Source organism: Macaca thibetana, chromosome 9 (genome assembly GCF_024542745.1).
Source record: "Macaca thibetana thibetana isolate TM-01 chromosome 9, ASM2454274v1, whole genome shotgun sequence".
Lineage (NCBI taxonomy): Eukaryota > Metazoa > Chordata > Mammalia > Primates > Cercopithecidae > Macaca > Macaca thibetana.
In genome coordinates, this window is record NC_065586.1 from 110,457,320 (window position 1) to 110,471,838 (window position 14,519).

The 14,519-nt window shown below is 49.3% G+C and overlaps 1 protein-coding gene across 8 annotated transcripts in view; it reads right to left on the reverse strand.

Moving 5' to 3' along the window:
- AFAP1L2 (actin filament associated protein 1 like 2) overlaps positions 1-14,519 on the reverse strand; it is a 108,937-nt gene that overhangs the window by 44,517 nt on the left and 49,901 nt on the right. For 6 of the 8 annotated variants that reach the window (XM_050804229.1, XM_050804224.1, XM_050804223.1 and 3 more), the window contains exon 3: positions 1,427-1,555. The exons of 1 other annotated variant lie outside the window; for it this stretch is intronic. In XM_050804229.1, coding sequence (XP_050660186.1) covers positions 1,427-1,555 — 129 coding nt within the window. Of the gene's footprint in view, positions 1-1,426; positions 1,556-1,782; positions 2,085-14,519 lie in introns of those variants that run through there. One more of the 8 variants, XM_050804225.1, reaches the window with a different exon arrangement.

Here is a 14,519-nt window from a genome sequence, read left to right on the forward strand (position 1 = left end):
CTCACTGAATTGATTATTTCACATATGTGCACTTTATAGGTAAATGATCTCAATTTTAAAAAGACAGAAAAATAATGGATTCAGGGTTCTGTAATTTACAAAGTCTTCCAACTATGTTTTCCCTTGGGTTGTGTAATACAGGGCAGGTTAAACTCTCCAGGTCTCAGTTTTCCCCTCTATAACAATAGCACCAGCCTCACAGGGATGTCTTAAAGATGAAATGGGTTATTACATATACTCATGAGACTGTTCAGTAAGCCCTAGCTATTATTATAGTTCATTATTGCATCTCTACTTTCAACCAGCAGGGAAGAGTGCTTTGAAAATACTTCATTTAAAACCTCACTCATAGGCTGCTGTGTCAAGTGGCCAGAGATTTCTAGGGCTCCAGCCCAAGTCGGGTCAGTCCTGCACCATCGTATATTAAATTGGTATATTAAATCCTAGCACCCAGTATGCCTCGGAATATGATTGCATTTGGAGATAGGTCTTCAAAGAGGTAGCTAAGTTAAAATAAGATAATTAGGGTGGCCCTAATCCACTATGACTGATATCCTTATAAAGAGAGGAGATTAAGGCCAGGCACAGTGGCTTGCGCCTGTAATCCCAGCACTTTGGGAGGCCGAGGTGGGTGGATCACCTGAGGTCAGGAGTTTGAGACCAGCCTGGCCAACATAGTGAAACCCTGTCTCTACTAAAAATACAAATTAGCTGGGCGTGGTGGCAGGCGCCTGTAATCCCAGCTACTCTGGAGGCTGAGGCAGGAGAATCGTTTGAACCTGGGAGGTGGAGATTGCAGTGGACTGAGATCATGCCACTGCACTCCAGCCTGGGCAAGAGAGTAAGACCTTGTCTCAAAGAAAGAGAGAGAGGAGATTAGGGCTGGGTGCAGTGGCTCACACAGTACTTTGAGGGGCCCAGGCAGGGTGGCTGGCTTGAGCCCAGGAGCTGGAGACCAGCCTGGGCAATGTGGTGAAATTCCATCTCTACAAAAAACAAATACAAGAAAAAAAAAGATAGCTGGGCATGGTGGCATGCACCTGTAGACCCAGCTACTTGGGAGCCCAGGAGTTTGAGGCTACAGTGAACCATGATCGCACCACTGCACTCCAGACTGGGTGACAGAGCGAGCTTCTGCTTCAAAAAAGTTAATTAAAGAAGAAGAGGTGATTGGGACACAGACACAGAGGAAAACCCATGTGAGGACACAGGGAGAAGACAGCCATCAGCACGCCAGGGAGAGAGGCCTCAGAAGGGACCAAACCTGTTGATATCTTGATGTTAGACTTCTGGCCTCCAGAAGCGTGAGAAAACAAGTGTCGCTTATAGCACCCAGCCTGTGGTCCTTAGCTATGGCAGCCCGCACTGACTCACAGCCATCTCTATTTGCGTGGAGGCCTCTGCACCGCCCGGGGCCCACACTCACTGCTGCTTTTGGTGTAAAGCCGGAGGAGCTCCGCCAGGCAGCTCTTCTTCACCAGGGCTGTGCTGCTCAGGTTCTCCTGGTCAAGAATCTTGAGGAAGTCATCCAACTCCGTCAGCAGCTGTTCCAGGGCTAGGGACAGGAAACAGAAGAAACTCACAGTGGCTGCCCTCTCTCCAAAGGCCCAGCTCAGATACACCTCGAACCCTCTGGTCCCAAGAGGAAGGGTTTGGTGTGAGGTCTGGCAGCGTGTGGGGCGACTGGGCAGAAGATGGGATTCTCAGCTCCAGGGCCACAGGGAGAGAGAACCAGGCCCTTGGCTTGGAGAGAAACAGCCTCCGCTGAAGCCTCAGGCTTACCAGGTGCTGAAAGAGTGACCATGGCCTCGTCGGCCGACTTTCTATCTCCTCCACTGCAAACGTCTGCACTCACAGCGTGCTTGTGAAAACTAAGACTGTACTACCTCCAAAGTGCTCTGAGGGCCGCTGAGCTCTGCTCTCAGAGCTGTGGCTACAATGAGGGTTCCTCCCATCCGGATCCTCTCTGGGGGCTTCCGGCCCATTTACTTCTTAGGTCTTTTAGGTCAAATGCTTTGTCAAGTTCCTTCCAGTTCTGAAGTTCTATGGTTCTCAGCCTCGTCTTGGCTGCATGACTTTAAAGTACGAATCTCTTCACGGGTTGTCCATGATTAAAAGCCACACCTGGGCCGGGCGCGGTGGCTCACACCTGTAATCCCAGCACTTTGGGAGGCCGAGGCGGGTGGGTCACAAGGTCAGGAGATCGAGACCATCCTGGCCAACATGGTGAAATCCCATCTCTACTAAAAATACAAAAATTAGCTGGGCTTGGTGGCGTGCGCCTGTGTTCCCAGCTATTCAGGAGGCTAGGGCAAGAGAATCGCTTGAACCCGGGAGGCGGAGATTGCAGTGAACTGAGACCACACCACTGCACTCCAGCCTGGCAACAGAGCAAGACTCCAGATCAAAAAAGAAGAAAAAGAAAAGCCACACCTGGTTCCTCAGAAGCCCTACCTGGCCTCCAAAGCCCTGCAGACTGCAGCAGCCTCACCCGTGGTCACTGTCATACTCCACAGCCCGGACACTGCACCCCTCTTTCCTTCCCTGGCCTTCATACATCATGGTCTTCCCCTCTGCTAAATCACACTTGTCCCTCTGTTACCAGTGTTAGTTATCCGTACGGATCTGAAGCAACCTCAATTCTTGCCTCCTCAGAAGAAAGAATTTGAGGGGCATAAGGCAGGAGGGGAAACAGACAAGTTTCAGAGCAGAAGTGAAAGTTTATTAAAAGCTTTAGAACAGTAAGGAAAGGAAAAGAAGCAAAGTCCAACTTGGAAGACGGCTACATAGGCGACCTGAGAAACCAAGTGTGAGGCTTGACCGCTTTACCTGGGGTTTTCTACGCTGGCATACTTCCGGGACCTCGCCTTACTTCTCCTACTCCTGAGATCTTATTGGGAAGCTGCTGATTGGTTTCAGGTGTTTTCTATGAGGAGCCTGCCTTTCCCTGTCACTGGCTGTGACCAATCATTCCTTTAGAGAAACAGTTAACAACTGCCTGACCATCACCTGGCGGTCATCCAGCACTCCTAGTGTGTGGGGCGGGGTGGGGAGCCCTCTCCTTCCCGGCTCAAACCTAACGAGCTACCCGCTGTAACACCTCAGGTCTTGGTCTGGATAACATTCCTCCTGAGACACCTTCTCTGGACCTCTTTTTTTTTTTTTTTTGAGACGGAGTCTCGCTCTGTCGCCCAGGCTGAGTGCAGTGGCGCAATCTCGGATCACTGCAAGCTCCGCTTCCCGGGTTCACGCTATTCTCCTGCCTCAGCCTCCCGAGTAGCTGGGACTACAGGCGCCCGCCACCTCACCCGGCTAGTTTTTTTTTTGTATTTTTTAGTAGAGACGGGGTTTCACCGTGTTAGCCAGGATGGTCTCGATCTCCTGACCTCGTGATCTGCCTGTCTCGGCCTCCCAAAGTGCTGGGATTACAGGCTTGAGCCACCGCGCCCGGCCCTCTGGACCTCTTTAACAGATAATCCCATGTTACCAGCACTGGCCTCTGTGATGGACTAAATATTGGGCCCCCAATGATGTCCATGACCTAACCCCCCGCATCTGTGAACATGCTACTTGACATGGCAAAGGGACTTCACAGATGTGATTTAATCAAGGAGATTATCCTGGTTTGTGCAGGCGATCACAGTGTAATCACAGGGGCCCTTATAAGGGGGAGGTAGGAGGGTAAGAGTCAGGGAGATAAGATGCTACCATGTTGACTTTGGGGATAGAGGAAGGGACCATGAGCCAAAGAACACAGGTAGCTTCTGGAATCTGGAAAAGGTGAAGAAGTAGATTCTTTCCTAGAGCCTCCAGGAGGAATAGAGCCCTGTGGCCCCTATTCTCAGATTAGATCTGAGATTCTGATCTCCAGAACTGTAAATGAATGAGTTCGTGTTGCTTTATGTCACTAAGTTTGGTAATTTGTTACTGCAGCAATAAGAAACTGAGATACCCTCTCAAAGCTCTGACTGCATCATGGCGTAGCTGTCTGTGTCACCATTTAGATGCAAGCTCCAAGGACAGGCTTTGTGTGGAGCTCATGTTTCCAGGGCTCAGCACAATGTCCAATAAACATTTGTTGACTAAATGAGTAAATGAAAGGAAAGCATATCTATCCATTTACTTTGTACATGAAAGAATTCTGTGGCCTGGATTAAGAGCAAAGAGAAGTCCACTAAAAATCTAGGTATCTGGCAGGTCCTATCTAGCTAAAATATTGGAACAGACGGGATTTTTAAAAGCATCTCCTCCACTTCTCTAGCTTACATGACACAGTCGCAACACTGAGAACCCAAACAATTCTTCCTCCAAATGGTTTCCATGAAACCAACTCCTAGAGTTTACCGCATGAACGAGCTGTTCTGAAACCTGGACCCCAGCAACCTGCCCACCATCTAGAACCCTTGGCACCTCCTGCTTTCGTTGTGATCACTCTGCTCCAGACCAGCATGAGCTCCCCGTCTGCACGGGCAGCCCTTCATTTGTGTCAGTCTAGGGGCGAGTCACTGGTTAAGGAGAAACAGGCACTTTGTGGGAAGCCTGCACTCATTTGCTCACCTCACCCCGCCGCCCCCTTGTCTCCCTGGCATTGCTGGTCAATCCCACCATGACACTAAGCAGATTTACAAATAATCAGCAAGAAGGGAGGGAGGCAGCTGGCACTGGGCACACCACAGTGCAGGGCAGAGACTAAGCTCTTCCAGGTAGTCAAGTGTTTGCCCAAAGAGCACTGGTCACAGGAGCTTCTCAGCAGACAGAGAAGCATCGGCAGGATCAGTTACCATGGGCATCACCCAGCAAAAGTTGCCCTGTTGACCTTAACCTTAACCAGTAGGGCACCCACCATCTGACCCAGGGGAGCTTCTCTGCTGGAGCTGGGGACCTCAGCCCCGTGCCCTGCTGTGACCAGACTTGCTCACCAAGGGCCAAGAGCCACACTGCCAGCATCACCGCACCCTCATGTAAGGCAATGGTGCTGCTGGGCCTGGATGACTGAGCCGAACCAGAGAAGAACGGGAGACAACACCAAGGTGGGGAAACTGAACTAAACAAGGAAATGAAAGGAGCACGATGACGGCAAAATTTCAACTCTCGCCTGAGATAAAGTCAGGAGGGACCATAATCCAGCTTTATAAATGTGAGCACTGATGGTCTGCAAACAAACATTTCCTACTATGAAATCCACGAGCATTGATTCAGCATCTACCAGGCTGGCCCACAGAAGCATTTAATAGAAAGAATAAAGCATGTTCTCCCAACGAAAAGGCCTTAGCTTGTGTTGCGTTTTGTTTCTAACACTATTCATGAGTTTCCTGTCGGCTGCAGGAACTCAAAAGCAGTGAGTTTAAAGAAGCCAAACCAGGGAAAATAAATTGAGGACAACGACAGTGAGCCTTGAACTCAGCTTCAGGGCACAAGGGAAAGTGAAAGGGCCTTGTAAGGCAATTGGGGTCTCAAGCTGCATTTTTCCTGTATTCTGAACTTCTCAAGGCTGTCCCTCCACTGCCGCTTCAGGGAAAAAAAAAAAAACCGTAAAAACTGTAAGTATGTTTTCACTTCCGCATCCTTGGCTATTCCCAAAAGCCGCCCAATTCCTGGAAAATAGCCTTTGTTTCTATTCCACAAGAGCCAATATGTACCAAGCCAAAGAGTAGAAAGAGCTGGGCCTGGCCCTGGGGAGACAAAGGTGACCCCAAGGGGTCCTCAGCCCTTCCAGAGGCCTAGTGAACCCAGGGTGAGAAGAGAACTAATCCAGGGATGTCTACAAGGACCAGCAATGCAATAAGGAAAGTGGGGCAAACTCTGCGTTTATCAGGGAAAGGAATTGTAGCTCGTCATTGAGGAATGCATAGGAGCTCACTGGAAGGGGGCAGAGGCATTTTAAGAAATAGGGATGGCTGCGTGCAGTGGCTCATGTTTGTAATCCCAGCACTTTGGGAGGCCAAGGTGGGTGGACCACCTGAGGTCAGGAGTTCGAGACCAGCCTGGCCAACCTGGCAAAACCCTGTCTCTACTAAAAATATAAAAACTAGCCGGGGGTAGTGGCGTGCACCTGTAATCCCAGCTACTCGGGAGGCTGAGGCAGGAGAATCGCTTGAACCTGAGAGACGGAGGTTGCAGTGAGCCGAGATCACACCACTGCACTCCAGCCTGGGCAACAGAGTAAGACTCCTTCTTAAAGAAAAGAAAAGAAAAAGAAAAAGGGATGAGATGCTCAGAAAACTTGAGCCCTGAAAGTACATGTGTGTCTGGGAAACCAGCCAGTGTCTCTGGGTATCAGGGGAACATGGAGCATGGAGGTGGGTGGGGGTGGGCCTCAAAGGGGAGAAGGTGGGCTCTGAGGCCAGAACTGTGGACTGGGGGTGACGCAGATGAAGAGGGATTCATCCTTCTGCTCAGGAGTTGGTGCCTTATTCTGCAGGGCCATGCAAGGCTGTTCTTTAAGCAGACTAGAGAGAATAATCCTGAAGCTGTGGGGAGGACGGATGGGAGAGGACTGGCAGTGGAGGCAGGAAGGCCAGTTAGATAGACTCATTAGTGCATATGGAATGATGAGGGTGTGAGCTAATCATGGCAGCTGGGCACCATGCCATTAGCTTTGCCCCTACCCCCCCAAATTCTCACAACCACCCTGCAAGTGCACAGCTGTGGGAATGGGCTAAGGAGGCTGAATGACAACCTGATTTGGCCACATCCCTGATAAGTAGTGGCATGGGGGATCATATCCAAGCATGTCCAAGTTCAAAGCACTTGTGTCTGCCATCCATCCATTGGCTGTAGTCATTCCCAGGGAGCCAGGAAAGTATATTTGAGTCATGGCTCCTGCCCTTCAGTCCTTCATACACCACAAGGCAAAGGGTGTAGGGATGAAGAGAAAGAGTGGACTGGAGACACGAGATAGGGAGAACCCACAGGACCTGCCGATGTAGGCACTGGAGGGTAGAGATGCGAAAAACCATCAGACACCGTAGTGAACCAGGCAGCGGGTGGGCCAGCCAGATGTGCTAGGGAGAGCAGCTCTTGGTGCTGTCTGCTGAGGACCATGTTGATACCCTCCTTTTCTTCTAGGCTGTGGCAGGTGAAGGGGAAGCCCCAGGGTTGAAGGAGCGCAGGCCCGGGGATGAGAGAGAGTCAGAAGGGAAGCATGTTCCTTCCCTTCCTCTCTGGATCCATCATTGTTCCAGGTCCAGCCAAGCCCCTTCTCCATAAAGCCACCGTGACCAGCGGCACTCAGCTGTCTTGCTGGCATCTGCCTCCCTAGGTTGTGGACTGTCAAAACCAGTTGCGCACAGTCGTCTGGGTGTGTGTCTATCTCTGGGGCTAGGCAGAAGCTCTTTCCGGTCAGGGGTCAAGTTTTATAGATTTGGGTGTCCGACAAGGTGCTAAGCACACTGGAGGCTATCAGCGACTGTCCTCCAGACACACCCTTTCCGGGTCCAGCCACAGGCTTGAGGAAATAACAATCAACAAAGGCAAGGCCCCAGTGTGCCAACCTCAGTGACATTTATCAACCCCCAGGGCTGGGAGGGATGGGCATCCCTTAGAGGAATGTGGCTATCACCCTGAGGCCCTGGAACTCGCTCACCACATTTCCTTTCTCCCCCACCATCCCCCACACTTTCATTTCGGTCTCTTCCTCGTCCTCCCGTGGAGGGAGGGAGAAATAAATGTGTTGTTCATTCTGGAAACTGTAGGCCCTTGTGCGGGCTTTCCATCCCAGCTCTGTTAAAGTTCAGGGTTGTCTGCTTAGGGTCAATAAGATTCTTGTTCGGGACTTCCAAGGCCCACGCAGGGCTGGGCGGTTCAACTGCTCGATTCATTGCGCTTGGCCTTGGTGAAGCTCTTCCTCCAGATGACCTCCTCCCCCAGCTTTTCTCATTTTGAGGCTGTCTTGCTTTTTGGTCACTAAGTTCCCAACCATAAACGTCTTCCCAACACGCCGAAAAAGCCACTCTTCACGGTTTCCCTGCTGTTTTATGCACACATTTTTATTTATTCAGCTGCGTTTGCTGAAGACCTGAGATGGAGCATGATTTTCCTTCCCAACGTCAAACTGAGCAGACCTTTATGTAGAAAGACATGCACCCCTCTGCCCCGACAGTTCCCAAGATCAAGCCGCTGAGTGTATTATCCTCACGAGCCCAACTGCTGGGGAGCAGTCAGAGTTACGAGCCTTGTGAAGCTTTCTGCGAGAAGCAACAGCATCCTGTAGATGCCAGGGAGAGTGGAAAACGTCGAAGATCTTCCTCCTGATCAGAGAGAGCTCTCAAGTTCCCAAGATGAGCTTCTGGAAAAATATACTCCTCACGCCACCTAACAAGGGTGACCTCAGAGCAAATGCCCTTTTTCTTCAAAAATGCAAAACACTGACTCAGCCTTTACCACGTATCTACTGTATGTCTGCCCTGTTCATAGAAAGCAGGATTTTTTTCTTATTTTTATTTTACTTTACCTTTTTATTTGAAACAAGGTGTCGCTCTGTCATTCAGGCTGGAGTGCAGTGGTGCAGTCATGACTCACTGCAGCCTTGACTTCCTGGGTTCAAGTGATTTTCCTGCCTCAGCCCCCCAATGAGTAGCTGGGACTATAGGCATGCACCACCACACCCTGCTAATTTTTAAATTTTTTGTAGAGACAGAGTCGTGCTATGTGGCCTAGGCTGGTCTTGAGCTCCTGACCTCAGAGGATCCTCCTGCCTCAGCCTCCTAAAAAGCTGGGATGGCAGGTGTGAGCCACCGCACCCAGCCTTTTTTGTGTGTGTGTGTGATGATAAAATACAGATAACATAAAATTTATTACTTTAACCATCCTAAAGTTTACAATTCAGTGGTGTTAAGATTCCCAATGTCGTGCAACCATTACCACTATCTAGTTCCAGAACTTTTTTTATTACCTCAAAGGAGAGCTCATTAGGCAGTGACTTCCCTATTTCCCCCTATGCTCAGATGGTGGCAACCACATATCTGCTTTTGGTCCAGTGGGTTTGTCTATTCTGGGTATTTCATACACATTTTGCATCTGGCTTCTTTCCCTTAGCGTGATGTTTTCAAGGTTCATCCATGTTGTTGTAGGTATGGCTACTTCCTTCCTCCTTAAGACTGAATACAATTCCATCATATGGATATACTACATTCTACTTACCCATTCCTTGTTGATAAGGCAATGGATTTTTTAAACAAAAACTTTTTTATTGGGATATAATTTAAATACAGTAAACTCTCCTGTTTTTACTGTGCAATTCTATTTGTTTTGACAAATACCCTCAGCTGTGTTAATCACGACTGCCACAGTGAAGGCACAGAGCCTTCCCATTACCCGAAAAAAGTTTCTTTGTGCCCTTTATAGGCAGCCCCTTCCCTACTCCCAGAGCAGGCGTGGGAGCACGGATAGCTTTTGGAGTCTGACTTCTTTTACTTAACATCAGGCATACGAGATTCATCCAGGTTGCAAGGCATGAGAAGTCCACTCCTTTTTCTTGTTACATAGCATTCCATTGTGTAGATGTAGGAAGAATCTTTATAGCCCCGCTGCTGGGCATTTCTGCACAGAACAGCAGTTCCTGCTTTCCCACACCAGACTGCCATGCTCTCGAAGGCACCTTACTGCTGACTTTACACGGCATGCCCTGCTTTAAGTTCACGTAATTGTGTGGCCACTCAGAGACATGCATACACAAGGTGAAGCAGTGATTCTCAGCCCGGGCTGCACACTGGAATCACTGGGGGAACTTACAAGAATCCTGATGCCTGGGTGCACCCCCAGAGATTCTGCTGTCATTGCTCTGGGTGTGACCTGGGGCAGGACTTTTCGGTCTTCCCAGGTGAGTCTAATGCACAGCCAAGGTCAAGAACTACCTAAAGTTGTGACGACTTGCTTTATGAAGTCTTTTACCTTATCAAATTATGCGTAAAGTTCCTTAAAACGCAAACTTTCATAGTGCTCCTATATGACCATTCTGATCTACATGTAGAACTTTCTAGGCTCATGCCTGTTATAGAAAGTCAGATACACTTGAAAATGTGTTTTCTCCTAAAGTCCTTTTCCTTCTGGACAGTAAGAGTGCAGAAGGCCAGGCTGGGGCTGGGTGCGGTGGCTCACGCCTGTAACCCCAGCAGTTTGGGAGGCCAAGGTGGATGGATCACTTGAGGTCAAGGGTTCAAGACCAGCCTAGCCAACATGGCAAAACCCCACCTCTACTAAAAATACAAAAATAAGCTGGGCGTGATGACACACACCTGTAATCCTTGCTACTTAGGAGGCTAAGGCATAAGAATCACTTGAACCCAGGAGGCAGAGGTTGCAGTGAGCCAAGATTGCGCCATTGCACTCCACTCCAGCAGGGGCAACAAGAGCGAAACTCAGTCTCAGAAAAAAAAAAAAAAAAAAAAAGAAAAGGAAAAGAAAGAAAAAAGAAGGCTGAGCCAGGTATGGTGGCATGCACCTGTAGTTCCAGCTACCCTGGAGGTGGGAGGATTGCTTGAGCCCAGGAGTTCAAATCCAGCCTGGGCAACACAATGAGAACCTGTCTCTTGAAAAAAAAAAAAAAACAAAAAAACCTGAGTGTGAAGGCAAGGGTCAAGATGTCTCAAGACAGCTATATGTTTACATATCACTGTACTCAGTTTTTTGTCCTGCTTAAGCTCTTATCACTGAAAATCAGCACCCAAAGCAGACCGTAGTCATTTCTGCCTGCTTGAAACCCAGTAAACCGAGCCAGGAATGTAAATAACTTTCTCCAGTGTAAATACTCAAGAAGTTTTTCTTTCTCTCCATCTCCAAGAAATGGCGAGGGGGCGGGGAGGCTTGCTTCACTTGCTAGCACTGTGAATGCTCTGCTCCCGCCAAGCCCGACCGACAAGGTCATCTTGCCATCATTTGTGCAAGATCTGCTTTTTCTCACCTATCTTTGAGTCTCATCACTGAAAACACTTTCGCCAGGAACAGCCCACCCTCCGCATTCCCAGATGAGCCGCTGAACCTGAGATGGGACAGATGCTGGGCCGTGGCTTGCAACACTGGAAGAACAACGCAAGTTCCTCACTCTGCCGCGAGTTCCTCACTGCCAACCCCTCCGATGAACAAAGCTCCCTAAGAGCAGAATTCCAACCCCAGCTTAGCAGCCAGCTGGAACCAGAGCCTCTCAGATAGGGCCTTCGAAAAGTCACACAGTCACAGCTGAAGACGTGAAACCAAGCACAGAAAGGGAGAAAAGACCACAGTCCTACCAAGAACCACATCCACTCTGTCTCAAACTGCCCAGAAGCATGACCTGTCCATCCAGTAATAGCCCCAAGCACACAGGGCTATTACTTGACAATTCAGCCGTCTTTATTGTTCTCTATTGTTCCATGGACGCAAGTCCTTTGTCCCCAATGAAATTGAAGGCTCTGTGTGGGTAGGGACTACATCTTCTGGTTTGATTTCCTCCCCCATTGTGCCTAGATAGTGCTTTGCTAAGGTCAGTGCTTGGAAAACATCTGATGAACATAAGGCTTCTAAACAGATAGACAGACGCATACAACCTGCCTTCACTAATGAAAGCTCCTCCTATTTAAGTGTCTGGGCTGGTCAGTCTAGTAGACCTGGGCAAAGGGCTCACAAGTCCCATCTGGGCCAGTTAACATCTCTGAAGCCACCAGAGGCAGCCCCTGGCAGCTGATGGGCTGGAAGGACAGGAGGCATCTTACTTTTGGATGGTGTTCTGGTGGGAGAATTTTCTCAAGGGTACAGGTGGGAAGGGCATGGAGTGGCATGCTGCCCTAGGGATCAGAATCAGAGGGAACTCAGGGTGAAAGAAACCCGACCCCTGGGGCACTCCAGCAGTTCAGAGGGCACGTGAGGGCAGATCCGAGACACTCCAGGTTCCAGCAGCCACCAGGGTCCAGGCCAGACAAAGAGGCTTTGGGTCCCGGGAGGCCTTTGTTCCTCAGTTCATTTAAGACATTCCTTAAATGCAATCTACCAGAAGAGTGGCTTCATTCAGAGGCAGCGGGGGCCAGTTATGCGGGTGGGAGGCACAAAGGTTTAGCTGGGTATCTCCCTGCGCGGCAAGTCCCACAGCCAGCACAAACCATTTTAGCCTCAGAACAAGAGGCTGTTGGGGGTCACTCGAGTTCACATTGGAAAGGCTGTGTTGGATGGGAAAAAAGAAGGCTGGAAAATGATAACAGCAATTATCTTTTGGTGGAGGGGCTATGGGAAATTGTCACTCTTTCTTTACAGCCTCCCCTGTTCCTCAACACAGAAGAGCACAGAGTTTTTACGCAGAGAAAAGAAGTTGTGCAGGGGCCGCTACGTTTTCATTTGGGGCCATAAATCTAAGGTTGTCTCTGTTTACTTGATAATTGTACCAGAGAAAAAAGACACATATTAAGGATGAATGGAAGGGGGAAAAATCACCGTATGTTCAGATTTACTGTTTCCTTCCAGCATTCGGCAAAAGTAATGAGACACCATTGGACTGGTGTTCTGGTCAGGACCTTTTCATCCTGTCCAGGCCCCTGCCTCCAAGTAGGTCAAAATCAGCCCCAGCAATCCAAAGTGACCACCACTCTGACGTTGGAGTCAGCTGGGGGGAGGCACGCGAGGCTGATTAGGTGCCCACTGGACCACCAGGCAAAAGCCCTTCCTTGGGGCTTCAAGGAAGCTGGGTAGGAGAAACAAAGGGCTCCAGGGCCACCCCCTGCCCCAAGCCTCCAAGCGTCTTTGGCCCCTGAGGGCTGCTGGAACCTACAGTGTCTCTCACCTGAACTTATGCTTCCCCTGAACCGGAAGTGCCCTGAGAGTCAGGTTCCCCTTGCCCTGGGTTCTTGATCTTGCAAGAAGCAGCCACCCCCACCCTTCCCACAGGTACCACATTCCAGATTCAAATTGCCTAAATATTAGTTCCACATCTTGGCTCACTCTTGGCTGTACCACATACTGGCTGTGTGGCCTTGGGGAGCTTAATGAGTCTCTCTATGCTTCAGTTTCCTGGTTTGTAAAATAGGGCTAATAATAGTACCTCCTTCGTGGGATTAATGTGAAGATCACAAAATAACCTCCTAAAGTGCTTATACTAAATTAAATGCTGGTTGCTAAGTAAAACCCTCATTCCTCCTATGAGAGTGGTAGAGAAAACTCTCCATAGACTCTAAATACACACACACACACACATTATAATTCTAGCAGACAGCTTCAAAAAAGCAACTGTAGGCCGGGAGTGGTGGCTCACACCTGTAATCCCAGCACTTTGGGTGGCCAAGGAGGGCAGACCACCTGAGGTCAGGACTTTGAGACCAGCCCGGCCAATATAGTGAAACCCCATCTCTACTAAAAATACAAAAAATTAAAATTAGCTGGGCATAGTGGTGCAGGCCTGTCATCCCAGCTACTCGGGAGGCTGAGGCAGGAGAATTGCTTGAGCCAGGGAGGTAGAGGTTGCAGTGAGCCGAGATGGAGCCACTGCACTCCAGCCTGGGTGACAGAGCAAGGCTCTGTCTCCCAAAAAAAAAAAAAAAAAAAAAAAAAAGCAACTGGAGATGTCCTGTTTGATTTTACAGGACTACTAAATTATGTCCTGGTAGACAGCAACAGGGGCAGTTGAGGAGGAATTTGGGTTAAACCCCTGCAGGAAACCACCTTCATAGAAACATACAGTACTGAGAACGAACAAGCAAAGGTTTTCAAAGTTTTCTGTAGCTTAGCCCAGGTTTCAACAGGTTAAAGCCAACACTAGAAACAGGAGGTCAAAAGAATGAGGGTCAGCTCCAGGCTATGATTTGAGAGGTGGCTACCAGGTCCTTTGGTTTTTTTCTCCATCCTTCTGCCTGTCTGCCCCCTTTCCACTCCTCTGGCAGCCACAACAGGCAATGTTCCTTTTGGCAAATGGCACGGCACTATCAACGTTGCCCCGGAAGGAATAATCCATGAGTGTGTTCAGTGGATACCTATTGCTTTTCCCCCTTCCCCCGCATCCATTCACTCATATTTGGAGCCAAATTTCCCTTGGGAAACTCCTTTTCCTTACTGTCTATATTTGTGGAACTAAAACTCCACACCCAACTCCATGGGCAGTCACATGACCTTGGACCTAACCAGTCAGAGCATTTCATTCCCCAGCCACAATAATTGGCTTAGAGACAGACCCATGACCAGAGCCAAGCCAATGAGCATCAGCCATGGGACTCTTCCTGGAACTACTAGGAAATGGGCTTCTCCTTCCTCGGGGTTGAGCTGCTAGAATGTTGGCCTGAAACTTCTGTGGCCATCTCCAGAAACAGTCCGCCTGAGGAGGGAAACGGGGCCTGAAGATTCCTGACAGCATCATTTCAGCACTTAGATTCAGCCATGACACAAATTAGCTGTTCTTCCATACCACTCAGTAATATGTGGCCAACGCAACCTCTTTGTTTGTTTAAGGCAGCCTGAATTGGGTTTCCTTTGCTTGCAAACTGAGAGTGAACTACCAGTGCATTGTTGGACCCCAAAATCTGGACCAGGCAGTCTGCAGATCCAATTCTAGTTCATTCTGTGAAGTA